The 21,430-nt window shown below is 40.0% G+C and overlaps 7 protein-coding genes across 18 annotated transcripts; 3 read left to right on the top strand and 4 right to left on the bottom strand.

The window, feature by feature from the left end:
- Positions 1-11: 11 nt before the first annotated feature.
- LOC135166381 (alpha-1,3-mannosyl-glycoprotein 2-beta-N-acetylglucosaminyltransferase) lies at positions 12-3,907 on the bottom strand. 3 transcript variants are annotated; one of them, XM_064128531.1, is made up of 9 exons: positions 3,766-3,907; positions 2,980-3,107; positions 2,817-2,922; positions 2,586-2,752; positions 1,805-2,412; positions 1,601-1,705; positions 1,378-1,468; positions 1,135-1,305; positions 12-973 (listed from the first exon to the last, which is right to left on the bottom strand). In XM_064128531.1, exons 2-9 carry the CDS (start codon positions 3,082-3,084, stop codon positions 860-862), a joined length of 1,467 nt encoding a protein of 488 aa, XP_063984601.1. In that variant the 5' UTR covers positions 3,085-3,107; positions 3,766-3,907; the 3' UTR covers positions 12-859. The 3 variants fall into 3 exon arrangements, 2 of the variants coding, with proteins under 2 accessions (XP_063984601.1, XP_063984600.1); XM_064128530.1 differs by lacking the exon at positions 3,766-3,907 and having other exon boundaries at positions 2,980-3,319; XR_010299664.1 differs by lacking the exons at positions 12-973; positions 3,766-3,907 and having other exon boundaries at positions 1,168-1,305; positions 1,378-1,529; positions 2,980-3,346.
- LOC135166401 (uncharacterized) lies at positions 3,675-4,994 on the top strand. Of its 7 annotated transcripts, none has more exons than XM_064128563.1 (2): positions 3,675-3,995; positions 4,742-4,994. In XM_064128563.1, the coding sequence occupies exons 1-2, from the start codon at positions 3,755-3,757 to the stop codon at positions 4,855-4,857; spliced, it is 357 nt and encodes a 118-aa protein (XP_063984633.1). In that variant the 5' UTR covers positions 3,675-3,754; the 3' UTR covers positions 4,858-4,994. The 7 variants fall into 7 exon arrangements, 2 of the variants coding, with proteins under 2 accessions (XP_063984633.1, XP_063984634.1); XM_064128564.1 differs by lacking the exon at positions 3,675-3,995 and adding an exon at positions 4,014-4,142; XR_010299669.1 differs by lacking the exon at positions 3,675-3,995 and adding an exon at positions 4,206-4,343.
- LOC135166372 (ATP-binding cassette sub-family B member 6) lies at positions 4,905-9,132 on the bottom strand. Of its 2 annotated transcripts, none has more exons than XM_064128510.1 (9): positions 9,003-9,132; positions 8,293-8,651; positions 7,990-8,189; positions 7,677-7,839; positions 7,343-7,554; positions 7,116-7,262; positions 6,363-6,968; positions 5,794-6,295; positions 4,905-5,693 (listed from the first exon to the last, which is right to left on the bottom strand). In XM_064128510.1, the coding sequence occupies exons 1-9, from the start codon at positions 9,058-9,060 to the stop codon at positions 5,280-5,282; spliced, it is 2,661 nt and encodes an 886-aa protein (XP_063984580.1). In that variant the 5' UTR covers positions 9,061-9,132; the 3' UTR covers positions 4,905-5,279. The 2 variants fall into 2 exon arrangements, with proteins under 2 accessions (XP_063984580.1, XP_063984581.1); XM_064128511.1 differs by lacking the exon at positions 9,003-9,132 and adding an exon at positions 8,708-8,860 and having other exon boundaries at positions 8,293-8,637.
- Positions 9,133-9,263: 131 nt separating this feature from the next.
- Positions 9,264-10,835, top strand: LOC135166386 (enoyl-[acyl-carrier-protein] reductase, mitochondrial). The gene is made up of 4 exons (XM_064128542.1): positions 9,264-9,501; positions 9,576-9,801; positions 9,906-10,358; positions 10,467-10,835. Exons 1-4 carry the CDS (start codon positions 9,299-9,301, stop codon positions 10,692-10,694), a joined length of 1,110 nt encoding a protein of 369 aa, XP_063984612.1. The 5' UTR covers positions 9,264-9,298; the 3' UTR covers positions 10,695-10,835.
- On the top strand, positions 10,568-16,675 carry LOC135166375 (SET and MYND domain-containing protein 4-like). Of its 3 annotated transcripts, none has more exons than XM_064128516.1 (5): positions 10,568-10,690; positions 14,092-15,467; positions 15,613-15,774; positions 15,834-15,977; positions 16,094-16,675. In XM_064128516.1, exons 2-5 carry the CDS (start codon positions 14,112-14,114, stop codon positions 16,355-16,357), a joined length of 1,926 nt encoding a protein of 641 aa, XP_063984586.1. In that variant the 5' UTR covers positions 10,568-10,690; positions 14,092-14,111; the 3' UTR covers positions 16,358-16,675. The 3 variants fall into 3 exon arrangements, with proteins under 3 accessions (XP_063984586.1, XP_063984585.1, XP_063984583.1); XM_064128515.1 differs by lacking the exon at positions 10,568-10,690 and adding an exon at positions 13,455-13,652 and having other exon boundaries at positions 14,084-15,467; XM_064128513.1 differs by lacking the exon at positions 10,568-10,690 and adding an exon at positions 13,456-13,652.
- LOC135166388 (protein OSCP1-like) lies at positions 10,951-13,084 on the bottom strand. Its single transcript, XM_064128546.1, has 4 exons — positions 12,821-13,084; positions 12,370-12,689; positions 11,476-11,753; positions 10,951-11,308 (listed from the first exon to the last, which is right to left on the bottom strand). Exons 1-4 carry the CDS (start codon positions 12,930-12,932, stop codon positions 10,951-10,953), a joined length of 1,068 nt encoding a protein of 355 aa, XP_063984616.1. The 5' UTR covers positions 12,933-13,084.
- A 2-nt stretch (positions 16,676-16,677) lies between the features above and the next one.
- LOC135166376 (protein 5NUC-like) lies at positions 16,678-20,683 on the bottom strand. Its single transcript, XM_064128517.1, has 7 exons — positions 20,254-20,683; positions 19,801-20,032; positions 18,813-19,577; positions 18,127-18,231; positions 17,819-17,986; positions 17,440-17,629; positions 16,678-17,179 (listed from the first exon to the last, which is right to left on the bottom strand). Exons 1-7 carry the CDS (start codon positions 20,370-20,372, stop codon positions 16,965-16,967), a joined length of 1,794 nt encoding a protein of 597 aa, XP_063984587.1. The 5' UTR covers positions 20,373-20,683; the 3' UTR covers positions 16,678-16,964.
- Positions 20,684-21,430: the final 747 nt, after the last annotated feature.

Below are 21,430 nucleotides of genomic sequence, written 5' to 3'. Positions count from 1 at the left end.
ATGACACGAATTATCACTGGAAAGTCGATTTATATTTTCTATTATTTGTACAACATTTTTAATTCACTATCATTGCACGTTGAAAATACTGCTCCTTAATTTTTAACGCTAATCGATTAATTCACGAATACAAAAGCACTGAATTTTTTCTTATTTAAGAGAAATGCCCCAACAGATGAACAATATGAATATGCATTTTTTAAAATTGAGTAGTGCATTTTTATGTACTAAGTAGAGCATTCTATTTTCTCATATCTCAACTGGAATTACGTCAGTGTCAGCATCCCTACGAATACTCTTCTCGGGATTTAGAATTGGGAGGTAGTATTTTCTCATCACGACAGTGTAACAATTTTCTTTCATTCGCGGTCTATCCGGAAAAAATTATACCAGGTACTAATATCATTCTGGTTGAAGGAAATTTCTTTATTACTCTCCAAACATCCTTATTATTTTATGCTTCGTTTCAACTGAGGTCTACACTTTTTTACGTTAAACTCCTCTAGTTAGTTTTATAAAACCATAACAGTCTTTAGGCGATAATAAAGAAATCAATGCACAGCATACAAATCGCATCTTTGTTAGTGAAAACATTCGGTCTATTGCGCCCCTCTTCACTCGGACAGTTATACATAATCAATTATCTATGCAAAAAATTATTCGATAGACTGATCTCAAGGTTTGGTCAACAAACATAAACACGATTAAATGGTTTTAATCGACTACATTATCCTTTCCTATTCGCATCTTGGTAGACTTTGTATTTTGGCCTTCGGTAAGTCTCATCAGGTGGTAATCAAAATAAATCCAGACAATCAAAAATTTACTACAAAACATTTAGAAAAATGTATTTTAGATGTTAGCTCCATGTTATGTCGTACCCATTCCAGTCTTTGTTGGGTGCTAGATGAACACGTCGATTGTTGTAGAAAAATGTTACAACTCCGCGATAACCAGTTCTCGGGACCCCACTCTGAAACAAAAATTGTAAAATATGAAGGGATCAATAACGGCAGTAATCAATACATTATGATTTCTGGAGTTAATAATGAAGCATAATTTTTTAGTGGATTTGCATTCAGCAATTTAAATACCGTCATTCTTCTATTTTTTTATTAATTGACTACCACTCACTCGGAAATCATCCATAAGACCAAGCATCTTGGCAGAAGTCTTGTACGATATACGATGAAAATAAGGAATTCTCACTGGACCGGAAGCAATAATATTACCGCCCTTTAAATCTGGAACCTTCACTACTGTCGCTTGATAAACACCATTCATAAAATCGATGTCGTAATTGCTCTGGAATTAATTTGACATGTTAATAATAAGTATCATTGAGCTTCAAGAACGATAGCGAGGCTGTTCTCTCACCTTCAATAAATACGTTAAATTCATTTTAGTAAAAGGCACACTTTGATCATTCAGTTTTATGAACTTGAGATGTTTTTCATAAAACAATCCACTGGAAAAAAACATTGTCGACATTAGCATTAAAAGCTTCCTTTAAGTCGGAAGAATAATTCCTGCAAACGTTAGGATTTATACCACTGAATCGGAGCGAAAAAAAATTGGAGAAGAAAACGTGCAAACTTACTTGCTAACACCAATTTTTCCAAACGTTCTGGTTCTGGATAATTCGGGTCTGATGCAAGCCCTATCTTTACGTTGCTCTGGCTGACGAATCCAATCGTCCCAATACCTGGGAAAGAATATCAATCGTCACATTCTTTTAATGACAGATGACATGTTCGATTAACAGCAGACTTCAATCAGTAATATAAATAATGTAGTTCCTTACGCCTTCGGCCATTTCGGTGACAATTCCAGCCACAACGCTTTGGTGAGCATCCATCCTAAACCCGGGAAGAAATCGGTTCGGTATAATAATTCGGGTGCACTAGGGTCAACTAAAGTCAATTTTCCATTATCGTTCCAGGCTGAGATACACCACAGTGATTTATCAGCGATCAATAGTGGATAAGTGCCTAAGAAGTACTCAAAAAAATCGGGTGCAATGTCCAAGTCATCCTCTACGATTATTGCTGTTTCGAAACCAATCTCGAGAAAAACTCGATTTAAGGCCCATCCGTAGTGACGCGCTATTTTGAAGTATCCTTTGAATTTTTTCTCTCGGGGCGGAATATCTATGTCGGATTGATCAGGTTGCTGAATATGTACGACTTTTTCTCCATAAGATCTAATAACATCCGACGTTTGCTGATGATTACAATCCTGTGAAACAATTATCGGAAATTGTTCTGCACTTGGACGTAATTTTATCAGCTGGTCGAGACACCTCCCGACGGTTACCCGATTGCATGAGAACACAATAACCGGGATTACTGGTGCTCCATTCGTCGGTTTGAACGCTGCGAGAGCTCGTAATTTCTCCAGTGGCGATGTTTCCTGGATTTACAAAAAATGATTTTGCTCTAAATGAGATAGAGGGATTGTCAGAACCATTTGAGAATTAGCTTGGAATTTGTTGGCGAATCGAAGAAGTTCTATTGAAAACATCTGACGAGAATGACTTAGATAGAATTTTACTTTCGTTGAATTTTCTTTTCTTTGATCCTTACCCGACTTTTCAGGTTGTGCCCCGGTGAAACCTGTATGCCTTCACCCTTGCTGATCGCCTTCTTACCGTATTCATCACCAGAATATTTGATGTCATTTCTGCCAACGGTGTGAGCTTTGCCTTCCACTTCTGCTTGGGTCGAGTCAGTTACACCATTCTCATCAAGTTCTGAAAACCCACGATTGTGAATACAAAATCAATTTCCAGGAAACTCCATCCATTGTAAACTAACTTTTTTGGCCTTGTTCAATAATCTTCTCTAGGAGCAGTTGGTTGTCTGATATTTGCTGCTTCACTTGTTTCTTCAATGTGTCAATTTGATGAGATAAAGCATGTTCCTGAAAGAAAGTGCTGTAGTCCTTCAGAAGATGGTATAATTCACCTAATTTTAGTACCTTCTGGTCTTCTTTTCCAACCGGCCGAGCGAGAAATAAAAAATATGTGATGAACCCCCACACCAGTACTGATAAAAATATGAAGCCAATCGACCTGTTCCGCATTTCAAGAACATTTGTCACCTCATCTGTAATCGTTGGATTGTCCATATAAAATGAAATAGAATGAATCGCGGGGGGTAAATTAATTTTTCCAATGCTTCAACAAATATAAATAGATAACATTCACAACAGGCTTTAGACGAAGAAGTTGTGAATTCGAAAAGCTTGTGAAAATGGCAAACAAAAAAGACTTTTGTAACATCAATGCAATAAATGACAGTGCAGTGATCATAAAGCGAGGAATGAGACCTCCCGAAACGCATAAACATAAATAATCCAAAGAACTTGATAACGATTTAACACAGCTTCGTATGGGGGAAACAATTATATTCGAGTTATACTCGAACTGCATTTTTTCTACTAAATGTCAGTAACGAAGAGAGAAAAAAAATCATATCATGATAAGAATATTCTATTAAACTTAAAAGCTATCCAAATTAATTGGAGATAGATCGTCTTTAGTTCAATAAAATTAAATAAAAAAAATAAACAAAGAGTAATGAATCACAGAAAACCATGATGTTCAAAATAACCATTCGGAAACATATGGTTAGTTCAATCACGAAAATAACTACATTACATGCAACACATGAGGAGTTTATCAGTTGTCTTTTGCGAGAATATATGGTGGAGCATTAGCAAATATCAAACAACTGATAAGAAAGACACGTAGATGGTACTCACCACTATTCCCGCGTTTAAGAATTTACGGAAAAAGCCCAATTGTAGTCTAGCTGCTCCATTAATCAATGCTTTAACAGTCGTTCAAGAATTATTAGTTGAACACAACTGTTTTCGATGCTTCAAAGGATCAGTTCCTACATCCAGAGAGTATCAATCGTATCTCAAAAAAAATTCTCTTTGCTTTTTTAAGCGAAATATCTACATAGTCCTGACAAGAATGGAATCCTTCTGTAACTATCTCTCTATACTTTATTGTTAACGACTGAATTTTGTGGTGTGATATTTATTTATTGTTATCTGGAGGCACTAAAATGTCAGCGAATGTTGGTGGACAGGGAATGTTTTTAAATGTTCACCAGCACGATTTTCTGAGCGAAGTATGGACACGGCACATTTTTTTTTTACATTTAAAGTTCATTCTCTCCCTTCACGATATATTAATCTGAGTTACACTAATGTTCTCCCAGTAAATAGAGAGACAAAAATATTGTATTCAATGGGCAAAAATGTTTGAAGTCAGAATGAAGTGCTGGGCAGCCATTCCATTCTAATCATAAACGTTTCGTTTTACAAAAGAGGTTAGGGTTCGGCTCCTGAGCTTCGTATCAAGCATAAACGTGTTAGTTCTTGACTAGACGGTTCAAGGCATGTGAGATTGGGCGACCGCGGGGGACAAGCCACCATCTAGAGGTGGCGTACACCTCTCGTGGTTAATTTAAATTGCAATTGCTACACCTCAAAGGGAATATTCATTTGTTTTCCTAACTCTTGTAAAATAGCCAAAATGTCAAAATTATCCTAAATGACTATTGATTCTTTAATTAATGAAAGATGGAAAATTATGGAGGTCGCATCGTTTGTAAGAAAAAATAAGGATCATTCGTTGATATCAAGGGGAATAAAAGTGATGATACATACAAGTGAGGATAGAAATAACAAATAAATAATATTGAACCAATAATTATTTTTTCCTCAGATTACTTACTGGATAATTTTTGGATTAATCAGTATAATGACTGTTCTCCAGCCCTCAACGATGGACAATCGATTGATTTACGACGAGGATTGGCTGCTCAATCAACAAAGTGCTGAAGAAAATTACGAGGATATGTTCAATGAAAATACGATAGACATTTAAATACATTCAAGAAATATAGATTTATTGGGGTTTCAGCTCTCCCAAATATGTTAAAATATCTTCAATGCAATAAATCTACTTCTTAAACTTACACTTATACATTCTCTATCTCCAATTCTATCCCAATAATTTCCCGAAAACGTCGACAAACATTTTTCCTAAAAACAATAAAAAAATATTCATAAACTTTCGCTAATCAAATTCTCACTTTCCCTCCTAATTGAATTAATCGTGAATCAATAATGAGGACTTCAGGGCCGGAGAAATAAATAAATTCCCCCAGAGATGCCGGATAAAATAGAACTAAAATCCTGAAGATGAGATCAAAGTAAATTGATCCGAGTTTCTCTCAGAAAAACCGAAACCTTTAATTTCCCTATGGATGACTATTGCTCCCAGCTCTATTGCTATGATCTGCCTTTGCCTCGCCATTCTCGAGAGGCACTTCCGTTGCCTCTGATTCCGCTTGAAGCTGGGCCTGCCACATGTCGTGGTAAATCCCTCCGAAAGATATCAACTCCTCGTGTTTTCCCCTCTCCACTATTTCCCCCTCCTTCAGGACGAGAATCTCGTCTGCGTGAATAATAGTAGAGAGTCTGTGGGCGATTATAATAGTCGTTCTGTTCGCACAAATACGGTTTAATGCCGCCTGAATGTTACGTTCTGTCTGGGTATCAAGAGCACTAGTCGCTTCGTCCAAGAGAACGATTTTTGGAGCCTTTAGCATTGTTCGGGCTATCGCCACTCGTTGCTTCTCCCCACCACTGAGGCGTAGGCCTCTCTCTCCCACCTAGTGTTTAATTTGAATCATAATTGTAAGGGATGGGTTCTTGTAGGATGGCAATAAGCCCGGAAGCGAGAGAAAGGAAAATTCATTATAAGAAACTCACCTGTGTTTCATATTGATCCGGGAATGTTCGTATTTTATCATGAATATCTGCTGATTTTGATGCAGCTATAACATCGGCCTCGGGAGCATCAATTCTTCCATATTGAATATTATACTTGATAGTATTATTGAATAAGACGGTGTCCTGAGGAACAACACCAATGGCATTTCTCAGGGATTCCTGTTTAACAGTTTTGACATTCTGTTCATCAATGGAAATTGATCCTTGATCAACGTCGTAAAACCTGAAGAGAAGCCTCATTATGGTTGATTTACCAGCTCCTGATGGCCCTACAAGGGCTACAGTCTTTCCAGCTGGTACTGTAAAGCTCACGTTCTTGAGGATTATCTTCTCGGGTGCATAACCAAAGGAAACATTCGAAAATTCCACTTTTCCTCGTTTGACTATCAGAGGACCTGCGCCTGGAGCGTCTATCACCTCCTGCTCCTCCCGGAGAAGCTCAAACATGTTCTCCATGTCCACAAAATTTTTTTGAATGGCTCTGAAATTGTTGGACCATTTTTTTCGGTTAAAATTGAATGGAGGAAGTGATAAAACACATGTCTCACCTGTAATAAGTCCCGAAAAAGTTCAAAGGAACATAGAGCTGAATAATATAGCTGGCAAACAGCACGTAATCTCCAACAGTCAGTCTTTTTTCATAAACAATTTCGTGGAGACAGAGCATTGAGCCCCCAAGCAGGCCAGCGCAGACAATGACATTCTGCACAGTATTGAGAATATTCAGAGTGACAACCGAGTGCCACTCCTCGACCTGATACTTGAGAATGGCTTCTCGGTAGTTCTCGACCTCGTAGGGCTCAGCCCCATAATACTTGACAGTCTCGAAGTTCAGGAGGCTGTCGACACTCCTGGCGTTTCTCGCATTATCAGCCAGATTCATTCTCCTCTGGAACTTGGTTCTCCACTCCGTGATGAGGATCGTGGCGGCGATGTAGAGGGTCATCGTGCTGAAGACAATCAGTCCGAACCACTTGTTGAAGGCAGAAATGAAGAAGACAATGGCCACGAGAATGTCGACGATGGTGGGGACTATCGAGAAGAGGATGTAGTTGAGGAGATTATTTATGGAGTCGGTTCCACGGTCCATTATCCTTAAGACTTCACCGGTCTTTCGAGACAGGTGCCAGCGAAGACTCAGACTGTGCAGGTGCCTGGAGGGACAAGACAATTTGGAATTTTTCAATTTGAATTTGTTTCTTTGGCTTCGAATAGAAGCCCTCAAATCATTGGTTTTTATGATCTCCAATTGAATCATGATATTGATCTGTAGCGGAGGGATGGGGCAAAATGTTTTTCACCTGAATAATTCGACTTCGACTTCGCGAGTTGTAAACTGTTGTATCCTGATCCATAGAAAGGACCTCAAATTGTTCAAAACTCCCATACCACCTGTGCCTCCCCCCTGCAGGAATTTAAAAGCCACGTAGATCAGTATCAAGTCCCACCTGAACCAGAAATTTAAATTTATCAATAAAAAATCAATTGTCTGTTGATGATATCCGTTCAGAAAATTCCCCAAGTAAACCTGAATTTCAAAACATCCACAGTCATGCTGTCCACAATCTTCTTATTATAAATCGGTACGTATAAATTGATAATACGACCGGCTATCAGGAGCATGAAGCAGAATAAAACTCTGAACTGAAGTAAACAGTCTTTTTTCGGCCACAGGAAGGGCGATAGCGTTGTTATTTTGTACCAGACATTTTTCCAAGTTGAAGATGCATCATCTGGTCTCTATTGAAAAATAAAAATACGTTGTCACATAGAAAAGTGCTTTGAAACTAAAAAAAAATTGTTATAATGGCTTACATCAGTTTGATAACAAGAATTACATAAACATAGTTTCCAATACGTACATCATGATAATAAGCGGATCTCGACCCCATGTCATCGTTCAATGAACCATAATCGATTTCAGAGTGACCGATAATTCCAGGTGCCCTCAGACCAAGTGCAAAAATCATGAGATTGCTCACGTATCTGAGTACAAACAGTGCCATCTCTATCTGATCGCTCAACCTGAAACATTTATTTATAAATAAATGCCCAGTGGAATTATTTTGAGATGAAGAATTCGCCGGCGGATTGAGGATTTTCACTCGACATCCTCTGGGTGATAGGAATTTCATTCAAGAAAATATTGTTCTGCCAACAATTTGGGAGACGTACGTGTTCAGGTGGAACCACCACTCGGCTTTTCCAATATTTATGAAGACGAGGTTCTCTCCGATGAAGGCGAGGGTCCAGAAACCGAGGAGAACGACCCCATGACCACGAGGCGGAACGCTGGGAAGGAGTTTGTGGCGTTCAATCATCAGGATATACACTGAATAGGGATAGACAATTGTTGTCAAGACGGTTGTGAGTATCTGAGGAAGAAAAATGTTTTTTTCTAGTGTTTATTCCCTACCGATGGTGTTACCCTATTGGCCTCTTTACCCGATTTTTTAAGAATAGTCAATGACTGTTTACCATGTATCCATAGACTTGTTTGTCATCCAGGACAGTCGCCTGGAGGATGATCCTCAGTACACTGAGGATAGGTACAAAGTAGAGGAAGAACTTCTGGAGATTGTAGAGCCTGCTGATGGGGACTCGAGTGGCACCGGATGATGTTCCCCATTTTTTGTAAATCCATAGCTGCACCGAGCCACAAATCAAAATGTAAGAGGCTATGACACTCGCACTGATAGTGTCTATGAAGCACTTGGAGACACCGTGGTCCACCCATATCTCGCTGAACGTCACATTCGGTGGGCAAAACGTCATAGACACATTATCCATCTTAGTTTTCGAATGAATTCGTGGATTATTTCGCTGTAATGAAAAATCTTCACGTGGTTTTTACGTTGTAGCTGGGGAACAAGTGAGTTTAGTAGAAAATTACATCAATGATTTTGTTGAGAACATTGAATTCTCTACAAAAAAGGTTCCATTATCTGATGAGTGACCCAACATTACGCAACGATCATGTAGGTCTTGAGACCTGGTCCCCATCCTCAAAATTGATCACTTTCTCTGAGTAAGATCTCAAAAATTTTTAAACTCTGCTTCCCCTCATTGGCAAAGTATAATTAAATAAGTCCTCAAGACTTCCACCGACTTTAACTCACAATTTGCAGCTACCAACCAAAGCTCTCTTCTCGATACTAAAGAATAACGTGTGCAATCTCTCCACTCACCTGAATTGACTAAAAAAATACAAAAAACTGCACAAAGTCGCCCAATAACAAATTTCATGAGTTTAGTCCCTTACATGCCGCTAAATACAATATTTTCCTCCCATTTATGTTTTTGGCCAGTCATCACCACTGATGACATTCAATGACACCCACTCTGAACAGCTGATCCGAGCCGGAGTGTTCTAACCTCAAATCCCCCCTCAAACCCCTATGATTCGTTGAACATTCGGGCAACACCGGTGCTTGACCTAATAAAAATTGTCTGAAAAGTATTTCTACGGGTATTAACCAGTGAAATGGCCTTGAGAGTCAGCAAATTGCTTCTCGTAACCTCCAGGGCTCAGTGGGGGAAGTGCTCAAAGATGAAGCGAGGGATAAGTTCGTCCGGGGTGAATTTTGGGAAAAGTCTGATGTACGATAGCTATGGGGAGCCGACAGAGATGTTGAAATTGAAAAACACCGAGGATTGCAAGCCTGGGGTGAACGAGGTCGCGATCAGGTAGTTGACTCGACTGACATTTTAAATCTTCTATATTCCGTTCGAGAGGATTTATTGAAGATCCTTTATTCCAGGTGGATCTTGGCACCTGTCAATCCCGCTGACATCAACACTATTCAGGGAAAATACCCGAGTAAACCGAAATTGCCAGCAGTGGGTGGAAATGAGGGAGTTGGTGAGGTTGTTGATGTTGGTGATGGAGTGACTTCTGTTGCGGTAGGAGACAAGGTTGTTCCCAACGGGAACAACACGGGTACATGGAGCACTTGGAGGGTTCACCCAGCCGAGGCAGTATTGAAGGTAATTTTTACCAAAGATTATGTGAACTAGCCTCGCATAATTGATGATTACCGAGATAATAAAAAAATGAATTAATTGGGGATTCTGTAGTCTCTCATGTTCAGATTCCAGGGAATTTTACAGACGTTGAGGCAAGTATGCTCAATGTGAATCCCTGCACAGCCTATAGGATGTTAAAAGACTTCGTCCCCCTGTGCCCAGGTGATACAGTGATTCAGAACGGTGGCAATTCAGCGGTTGGGCAGCTGGTGATTCAGCTCTGCAAAGTCTGGGGCTTTAATTCAGTGAATGTGGTACGCGATAGAGAGAACATTACAGCCCTAAAGGATCACTTGAAAGGTCTTGGAGCCACTGAGGTTCTCACAGAGGCAGAAGTACGAACAACTGATTTGTTCAAAAGTAAGAAACTCCCAGCACCGAAATTAGCCCTGAATTGCGTCTGTGGAGACAGTGGAGTCAACATCTTAAGGCATTTGGCTCATAGTGGAACTATCGTCACATACGGGGCCATGTCTAGGGAGCCTCTGACCATTCCAGCATCCGCACTGATTTTCAAAGTAAGATAAACAATGTTTTTCCTCTCAATTATAAAATTAAAAAAATGTTTGTTCTGTGATGTTGATGTTCATGGTTTGAAAGAATTAATGAATGGAATTTTTGAACAGAATATCAGTGCCAAGGGATTCTGGATGACAAACTGGGGAAAGACCCACTCAAAATCTTCAGAACGTTTCGAAATGCTGGACGATCTGGGGAAGCTATTCGCCGCGAAGAAGCTCCAACCACCCCCTCACAAGATCATTCCCCTCTCTGAGTACCTAGAGGCTATGAAAAAGACTCTTCAGTTGGATGGAAAAACTGGAGTGAAGTATATACTGGACTTGTCGACGTAAAGTACAATTTTTCATTTATTATTTTCATTTTTTACACCAAAATAATTATTTGAATTTGGTAGAAGTGATTGTACAGTTTCGTAAGGTGTAGATTTTTAGTTAAATTTATACAATAGTTCCAATAAAATAATATTAATATGACGCAATAAATATTAACATTGATACAAAAATTAAACAGGCAAAATTTTAATGAAAGATTTTGTGATGAAAATTTCAATTAATTGATCAAGGATTCAAAAATTAATGCACAGTTGAATCACTCCACTTCGTCCAGCAGTTGAAGAAGGTTCATCTTCTTGTCAATGCCCTCCTCTCCCTCCAGATCTGCCGAAATATTGTCTAGTTTTGCCTTGTGGTCTGCATCGAGCTTCCCCAGGGTCTCCCCCGTCTTTCCTGCCTCCTCACTCTCGTCGTTCCTATTGTCATCGATCTCGATCACCCCAGAGTCATCGAAGAGGTCGAGGCTGAAGGGGCGAGGAACGGAGGAGGTCTCCTCTGTCCCCAATTGCTTTGCCAACATTCCCAGTTCCGCCCTTGTTCCTCTGTCTTTCAGACACTTGTCACGATTTTTTAATGGTTTGCATCTCACTGCTTTTATGTAATTCGGGGAATATCTAAAGAAAAATGAGGAGAAAACCCCATATATTGGTTGATAAATTATATTTGCTCGTTACTTTATTAGTTGACTGATCACAAATCAGGCGATCAATGATCAATTAAGTGAGTAATGTTTGGGAAAATGTTTAAGAAAATAATCAGTCCAATTTGCAGCAATACTTACATATTTTTTCCTAGCAGTGTAACACGATGTCCAAACAATTTGAAAGACCCCAAATTATATCCCTTCTGATTGCCCTCGAGCAACTTGACTGTTCCGACTTCGCTCCTTCTCTCCTCGAACTTTTCATCGTAATTCTGAGGCAAAATGTTGAATGTTGTGTCGTCATTTTGAAGGCCAAGCCTCAGGAGAACCGAAACCCTGACGTTTATGGTGGCTAGGGCAATCAGGCACTCATTTCTCGCCTGCCAGATCTCGTCGTGAGTCAATTCCCCGTAAACCTGACGGGAAACAGCATTTTACCGAGCTCCCAAGGAGAACAATAACTCAAAAGGGAATAATTTATATTGATATTAAATTATCAGGCTTTTGCGATTGGTTGCCAATTTTTCTAATTTCTTTTTTCTGTAAAAAAATCGCCTAGACTGTCGCCAAAATAACAAAAAAAATTGCAGCCCTTCTCAAGTGATGCATTTTGAGGCGGGCACCACTTCATTTCTATTTGTCTAGACTAGATAATGGTTCTTAACCGGCGCTTTAAGGTGCTGTTCCATTTCCTCTTATCTTTTTCAGTTTTAACATCGAAAATGGACTCATAACAGTGATTCATTCACTGTCAAAAAGTTCCCTCGATACCACGTAAAATTTGGGAAATTATTAGCAGGTATCGATAATTGTATTTGGGTTCGCAAAAAATGACTTCGAAGAAATCAACAGTGAAGTGAGGAAATGAGCCAACTTATCTCTAACCCGGGTTTTTGATAAACAATTCAAAATCAACTCTGTATATTTTACGATAATTTTCGCAGTATTTTTCTCTCCGCGTAGCACTTCCTCAATTGTAACAATTTCTTATTATTTAATTATAAAAATTGCCTGCACACTTCAACTACTCACATCCACAATCATCCTGTGAACCAGGGTAATGCACTCATGTGCACTGGTCTGTGTGACCATGTCCCTCAACGCGTCAATGTGATTGAGAGTCACCAGGATCACTTCCCTCGGGCCAGTGCATGCAATCAATTGATACTTGAACATCATCATCATGAGATCGAATAGTTTGTTCATGGAACTCTGGCCCAGTTTCATAATCGAGCTGAGACTTATCGCCTCCAGGGTTGTTCGCAAGGACGTTAAATTGATTAATGGGGCTTTTTGAAAGACAGTTGCCAGGATTTTAGGATTCAAGAACGATGCTGTTATGTCGTCCAGTACTAAAATTCCCCCACACAAAAAAACGAACCCCAATTAAGAGTGATAAAAAATAATGAAAAGTGGAGAATTGTAAAAAATTATAAGAAAAATGATACATTCGTTTTCACCTCAACAATAATGTTCAGTTTACCTTGAATTGTTTTCCGCTCTTCAATTTTCTGGGCGGCGAGTCTATGTTGAATGACATAAAGCATTTCTCCTCCGAGATTTAAGTACATGAGAGGATTAACGTACATCGACATCGTAATTAATTAAATATTAAGTTATTAACAAATTGGGAGGAGTCGAACGTTCGTTTTCCACGTTTGTGGGCTTTCTAACTGCTGTACCCTCGATAAAATTGAGCTAGTCCCGTGTGGACGCTTTCGGTCACCATAGAAACCCTCCCCTGAGCTGCGTGATGACCGCAATATTTTCCCATTCATCAATTAAAATTCAAATAATCAATTTACTATTCCATTTGCATCGCAGATCGTGCATGGAACGATTATACTATATTATATATTTATATTCATTTATAGTGGAATATGCAGAGGGAAAAATAGTGATATTGTCATCTAAACTTTCTCATTTAATTCCGTAATGAGACGGTGAATTTCGACTTCAGGAATTTTTTGGTGAGCCTATCTGTTCATTTCGAAATTCGAAGAACAGAGGAAATTTGAAACTTCGATGACGACGCGGTAATACCCCCACTAGGCTCCTCAAGATATATATATATCATTGCCAACCCCACCGGAGTGTTCAGAAATTCCTTCTCCGGGAGCACCAGAGCATATATATTTTAGTCATAACATACATATGAATCGGCTAGCAACATATAATTGGCAGTGAGTTATAATAATTCCCCAATATCACCGATTAGTGGCTAAATCAAAGAAAGAATTTTGTGTGCAGTCTTCCCTTGACGAATACTATATGCGATTGCGTCATTAAGGTAGCTTTCATCACCTGTTGAAAAGGTTAGTACTGGTATATTTTCAACCGGCAATTAGCAATTGACTGTCAATGCTGAGATTTCATTGTGTTTTATAAAACATTTGTGCATTTGGTGGGGAAAAAATGGAGGCGAACTAAGAATTAAAACAATCTTTCCGAATGTTCTCAATCAGACCGGTAGAGTCTTTTCTGGGAATCACCCAACTTTATAACGATCCCCCCTCCTTCCACCCATTCCACATTTTTATTTCAACATTAAATTTTATTACCCTTCCGGTGAGCCTCGAATTCGACTTGCCTCGCCTCCTGCTGCAAACTTCACACTTCTTACAATCCTCCACTTATCGTCCTCATGCCATAATGTACTATTACTGACGATAAGAATATAGAGCATGACGATATAGAGTATCTATTGTAAAGTATTGCTACGCTACAGAAATTACATAAAAAGAAGAAATTTAGTTTTAGATTCCGAAAACATCATGGAAGATATGTTGAATACCCTGAAGTCCAAGATTTTGGCCTCTGGCAAGCACAAGCTTTGCCACTCTGAGTACGCCCTTCTAAAGACCGATTCAGATCGCGTTAAGTATACGATTCAAATACTCATCGACAATTCCATGGTGATCACTCCAATAAACACCAACAAGTCCTTGTCGGCCAGCGCTGACCTGTGGAGGAGGGCTAACCAACTCCTCGTTTCGCCCTCGCACAGAGACCGTCTTGATGAATGTTTTGAAGCATACACACAGAGCATTGCCGTCGCTCCCACCGGTACGGAAGGATTATCCCTAGCCTACGCAAATCGTTCTGTGGTCCTCTACAAGGCTCACCTCTACCAGGACTGCCTCCTGGACATATCGCGAGCCCTCGCACTCCCTTATCCCGATAAATTGAAATCAAAACTCTACACTCGTCAGGCGCGATGTCTCATGACCAGAGAAAACACCTCCGAATCTCAGAAAAAGGAAGTGGAGGATTCCCTAGGGAAGGCTCGACTCTGGCTGGAGAAGATGGATCCGATGAATCAGGGGAAATCCGTCGTCGAGAAGACGCTGATGAACCCCGAAAAGATGATGCCAACGGAGAAGCCTTTCGTCAAATGGAATCCACACAAAAATATCCCTAGCATTGCCGATGAAAATCCGGAAATCTCCGGTGTATCTTCGTGTCTCGAGCTCAAGTACTCAGAACAGTCTGGGAAGCACGTGGTCGCGACTAGAGATATTTTCCCAGGAGAGACCTTAGCGATTATGGAGCCATACGCTGCTGTCCTACTAACACCTGAGAAATCCTTTACCCACTGCTGGAGGTGCATGGAGCAGACCTGGAGCTCGATTCCCTGTCCAAATTGTGTCAACGTCGTCTTCTGCAGTGAGGACTGCCGGGAGAAAGCGTGGGAGGAACATCATTACATTGAGTGTGATGTCATCGGACCTCTACTGGCACTGGAGATGAGTCACTTGGGGCTTTTGAGCATGAGGATGGCGGTCCAAGCGATCAAGGAGGCGGGAGGGATAAAGGAGTTGATGAAAAAGGTTGAGGAAATCGAGAACAAGGTGGGAAGGACAAATGGATTTACTGGGGGAATCCTGAACGATAAAGATTATGCCAGTGTTTACACGCTCACTAGGAATACGGAGAAGAGATCGGTTGCGGATTTATTTGGACGATCGCTTAACGCTGCTCTTATAATTTACATCCTAGCGACGACAAGTGAGCTCTTCGGGAAAAGATTGCCAAACGATCTGAAGGGGCTCTTGGAGAATGAGGAGGCTATGTTCGTAGCGGGACTCATCATGAGGCATCAGCAGATCATTCCGAGTAATGCACATGAGGTAAGGAAACACCGTGCAACGTAATTAAACACTTATTGCTCCCGCAATTACTTAATTCCACCTTCACAGAATAATCAGCTGAGCTCATGATTATTTTTTTCTTACTCGATGTGATTTTTTGTCATAATTATGCTGTGATCATTAGATTGCAGAGGAAGTGCTGGGGATAGACCCTATAGGAAGAGCCGCAGCTATAATGCCATTCTACAGTCTGATCAATCACAGTTGCAGCCCGGGAGTCGGTAGGACGACTTATGGAAAAAAAATGGTTATCTATTCAGATGCTATTATTCGACAGGGTGAAGAGGTGATTATCTTCACGTATTGATTATCATGGGGAATATTGAATTCATATTTTCATTGCAGGTGTTCGATAATTATGGAGCTCATTTTGCTATAATGCCAAAAATACCTCGACAGCAGTTTTTAGCGCAACAGTTTCGATTTAAGTGCAACTGTGAGGCTTGTCTTGAGGATTGGCCCACGTACAATCGGATTCCCTCGTTTGAGGTAAGAAGAAACCACGTATTAGTGTTCAATCAACAGTGGTCCATCACAACTGTAGTTATATGGTTTCTGAGGCTTGGGTGGAAATGTTGGGGATTTTATGGGAATTTTTTTTTCAGCATCAACAATTATCAGAAGAGGACAAACTGCAGATAAGACGAGCCGCGACTAAATGTCGTAATTATCATGCGAAAACGAAGCTCCGACAGCTCGACAATGCCCCAAAAATGATCCAGGATCTCCAAAACGTGATTAAAACAATCATGCTGTATGGAAATTTACCATGCCAAGAGCTCAATGAGGCTGTCGAGATCAAAAAGAGAATCTACGCCCTACTAGGGAATCAATATCAATCATTGAATCGATGTTCTTCGTCATCGTAACTGTCGTGACTTCCATTTTTTACATTAAGAAACCAAAAAAAAAAAACAGATTCCATTTTCCATTATAAAAAAAATGAAGAGTTGTGAGTACACTATGTTAATTATGACTTGACCTAGTCACTAATAAATACCGTTTTTTATGAATGGAATTAAATATATTTGTTGATTAAAATATTCCGGTGAATTTATTGCGAGTATAGGATAGGATATTCAACACAGAGATAAATAATTTTTTCAGGGATGAAAAAGTAACTTTTTTAAATTGGCCTTGTACAAATTTTCTAAAATCTAATTAACATTATTGAAACAATAAACAAATCTTCAGATTCTCACAATAGATGTATAATTTGATCAGTAAGTAGTACAAATCCATAATTAAAATTCTTCATCATTGAGGAAGACATCTGCTGTTCGTTTCTTCATAAATTATTAAATTGAGTTAAATTGACCTGAATACAATTAGAAAGAAACAATTGAGAGGCTGTACATAATTGATCAACGGAATTAACTCCGTAAAATCGATAAATTGAAGTAATTCATTACTTGATTAATGTAGAATTGGAATTTGATTGTAAGCTGTCGAAAATCATTTCTGCTCCACTAATCATCATCGTCCCAAGATCAAGGCCACTGTTGGTATGAGCATCATGAGCGTGACTGAACTGAAGACATTAGCGGCTCCAATCACGTTATCATGATCATCAACAACTGGATCCTCTATTTTTGGACCGGTTGATACGTAGTTTATTCGCCATTCTACCCCGGGATACACTGGACTGTGACGCCTTATGTAGGTAGCAACCGCCTGGTCTGTCGTGACTCCTGGAAATTCATGTAAGAGTAATGCCAACAACTTTCGAATGTTGCAGTTTTTTCCATCAATTAAGATGAAAAAAAAATTGAAGGGAAAGTCAGTTAGACCAATTTTCTGATGAATCATTTTCTCGTTCGCATGTCTGCTGACTCGTCGATAATTAAACTACCAGCAGCGGTCTAATGCACCACTGAAGAGTGACCAAAAACGAACGAGAGACGAATCCTACGCACAACAATAATTCGAAAATTAATTCTTGATAACTCACCTAAGGCCGTCCATGGCAACTCCTTCAGCATTTCGTACTGGTCTCCACCAGCGTGTAAGAAGTCTGTGGCAAGAATGGTGTAAGTTTCGTCATTATTGAGAGGCTCGAAGCTCGGAATTCTACATGAACCACATCTTGCTTGAACAGCCACCGCTCGAGCGCCATTGGGACGTGATAAATCGTAATCCACCTACAAATAAAGATTAATTAACATCTTTCAGTTGTTGAGAAATACTTCCAGAAGACGATTTCGTCTCTGTAAGCTCTCTAAAACAGTTCATTTCAGCTCTCACCCGTCTGCTTTATTAACTCGATTAGTTCATCAATTTTGAGTTCTCTAATTGAATTCAATATTCCCTGAGTGCGTTTCAAAATTTACCTGGAGCCCAGAAAAATGGATGAATGCTCCCCTGAGATCGCCAGTGTGATTATAAATTAAATCGTGTACACTCCACTCCAAGACTTCTTTGAGTTGTCGTCCAGTGATTTTAATTTTTCCTATTCCATTATTGAACGGTAGAGCTGCGACAATATCGCTCATTGCGATCTGAAACAATAAAATCGCCGTAAAATAAGAAGGCGAGTTCCAGGTGAATTTCCTCGTGCGAGAAAACACACGAAAATCCGGCATTCGTTTTATCCATAACGTTATTAGGAATTCAAGTGGAACAATTTCTATCCACTCACATTGTCGTCCGGTTCTCGATCAATTGATGCCCGAAGAGATCCACTATTGTGGATGGCGATGGGAGCGTCGGTCCAACCCTCGTCCCCTGCGTACTCCCTGGCATTCTGAAGGAAAAATAATCGTAATAATTTGTAAATTTTTCATCGATTCCTCCTAAGCTGATGAATCATCAAAATATGTAGAAACCGCACGATCATAAAATGGAAAGCACCTGACACCAGTAACAATACTCTGATAAAAACCATGTGCTCAACGACAAACTGTCGATGATAATTCCAAGGGCATGTTCCCAAGTACAGCTCACGATAATACTATTTCTATATTTAAATCACCAATTTGAATGTCGTCTCAAGTATAGCATAAATACTAAACTTCTGGCTCATTGAATCCTCATTATTTTTTAGCAATGTTTTTATTGAAAATTAATTATCATTGCTCTCTCTAATGAGCAATGAGCAAAGTGTTCACTTTATGGTGAAATTAAATTCTTAAAAAGCGTATTTAAAGTATATTAAAAAGATGTAAAAAAATTATTTTCATCAATGAATCAGACTAATTTAAAAAATAATTGACTCAAAGATCCTCGAGTTAATTGAATGAAACCGAAGACCCTTCGGAGTTGAGCTCCAAAGGTGTGTTATCTACTCAAATTAAAATTACAAAGCGCCTGAAAAAATGCTCTTACAGATTCAATCATAGCATCAGTAATCAAATTTCCAAAGTTGCACTCCTTCCACCTGCAGTTCTTGCTGTTGCCATCAAGAAGCACCTTGGCAGAGCCAACAGACTTATTCTGCAGTGCCTGTATTGCTGGTCGCCACTGGTCCAACTCCTCCAGGATATCCTTCGCCTGTTCAATTCTCGCATCCACCAGGACAGGATCTCCAACAATTTTGCCAATTTCCCCCTGGGCGTCGAAGTCAACGGTGAGATTCCCCAGGTACTTGGTGTAGGCGTAAGCCTGAACGACGTAGACCTTTCTTCCAGACTTCTGGACCACTTCCGTCGGGTAGAGGCCCTCTGGGGCCTCGAGGTCAGGCTTGCTACCGGTGTAGAGGAAGGTGTTGGTGTGACCCCCGATAACGAGATCAATTCCCTCCACCTCAGCCGCTATTCTCTTGTCCATGGCGAAGCCCGAGTGACCCAGGGCTATCAGAATTTTCACCCCTTGCTCTTGGAGACGCTGGACCTCTTTCCTGATGGCGGGAATTTCATCCAGGAACTTGACGTTACCCGTTTGAGATATAGCTTTTGTGTCTGGCGTTAGGTAGCCAATGACTCCGATCTTGTGACCGGTGACGTTAAGGATTACGGAGTTCTGGAGTCGGGAGGCGGCAAGTTCCGGCTCCTGGGAGAGGTCGAGGTTTGCCGTGAGGACTGGAAATTCAGTGGCATTGAGAAAGGGAACGAGACCCTCTGGACCATCATCGAACTCGTGATTGCCGAGTGACTGAAGCACAATAAAATGGCGGATTAGCGTCAAATGGCGGCGAATGGAATTTGATAGTTCAGATTCTTGGAATTATCTGCGAAACCGTGGCATTTTGAAGAAAACTTCATAAGAGCTTTTACATAGCAGAGGAAATTCCCCACAAAAAACATTCTATGAGTTTTTTTCGCTGACCCACTTGGTCTCGGGATAAATTCATAATTATGCGGGTGATAAAACTCACGATAGCATCGGGTGCCAAGAGAGTCAAGAATTTGGCGACAATTTTCCATTTGTGAATGGTGAACCATGTGGTTCCTTGATAAGTATCACCAGCATTCAGAAATAGAGTGGGAAGACTCGATGCTCTCGCTTGTCTTATCAAGGTTGCCAGCCTGGCAAAGCCGCCATAGCACTTTCCCGCCTTTTCGTCCTTATCAAGGCACTTGGTAGACAGCGCCGACGTTTGCTCGAATCTGAATACAAGAATGTTAACGATAATCCTACTATTATCTCAACGACTTTTCATTTATCTTCAGCGATAAGTTTTCAGAAATTTTCAAAATGTTACCAATCACATTAAATCGAATGATAGATTCCTGCGTGAACTGGAGTATATCGACGGCCCTAGAATTGACTATTGCAATTGATCTCGACGACCAATCTCAATGGATTAATTGATAATTTTTTTATTTACCTTGCGTGCATGTCATTGGTATGCACTATTCTCAATGTGAATCCATCGTTTTTGCCCACAGGACCCGTCAAGACATTTCCAAAAAGGAAAAACACAATCGAAACGCAGAAATACTTCATTTTTTCGTCAGGTAATTATTCTTTACTGCACATTCAGCGCTAATTATCCAGCTAATACTGCAAAAGTCACTCAAACCATATGCGCAGGTGTTCGATCGTTAAATAAACTTGCAAAATTCAAAATAAAAATGTTTAATCGTTGAGTCGCTGATTGTTCTTCAATTTTTTACCGGCAGTAACTCGTTATTAGTATTTATTTAGATTTTTTCCGGATTAATTGGTTAATTAAGTATTGAATTAATAAGTACTGACGAGTGCCGTGAACCGTGGCCGCACTGCCGAGCGGCTTGACGTCGACTGAACCGTTGAAATCCGTCGGAGGGAAATATTTCGTGGTGAGGAAGAGGGAATAGTGGACGTGATTAATCACAAAATAGTCTGACTTGTTCCGGATAGTGCCCGTGGGCCATACCTCTTTAAATTGGTATTTATTTTGACATTGGGCGGGCTCGACCCATCATGTGACTACCATTCAAGCTCTTACGGTGATCTAAAGGGACATCGGGCCCGAAAATTAATCCTGAATTAGTGGAAGGCCTCAGATTATTCTCAGGATTAAGGGAATATCGTTTTTCTTTATTCCCGAAGGGTACGATAACTGAATATATTACTTTCATTCACGTGAACGAATCGGGAGATTTCTTCTCGGTATTGGGCCTTACTCCTAGATAATATATTATTATTCTATTGTAAAATATTCTTGGTCCGGCTAGGCAAGGCCCGAATCAACATTTGGGGCCTTGAGAAAAAAATAATCGATTTTTCTGATGGAACGGAATGATTTCTTGTCGTTAAAATCTTCAAAACTGAAACGATCATTTATTTATGTTTCCTTGATTTTGCGGGTAAACTGGGTAAATATGAAATAACAACCAATCATATTTGTATTCCATGGCCATGTATCGAATATAGACCAGGTACATCCCCTGCCAAGTTGTCATACCCGTAAGACCAGTAGTTTCATTTCACGGGCCGTGAAGTTTTGGCAACAAACGGTGTAATACTGACATACTATTCATCAAGACATTCATATTCCCTTCTATCTTTACGATTTAAAG

This window comes from Diachasmimorpha longicaudata, chromosome 10, assembly GCF_034640455.1.
Source record: "Diachasmimorpha longicaudata isolate KC_UGA_2023 chromosome 10, iyDiaLong2, whole genome shotgun sequence".
In the NCBI taxonomy this organism is placed as follows: domain Eukaryota; kingdom Metazoa; phylum Arthropoda; class Insecta; order Hymenoptera; family Braconidae; genus Diachasmimorpha; species Diachasmimorpha longicaudata.
The sequence above is the reverse complement of the archived record's forward strand: the minus strand, read 5'-3'. Positions and strand labels throughout refer to the sequence as shown.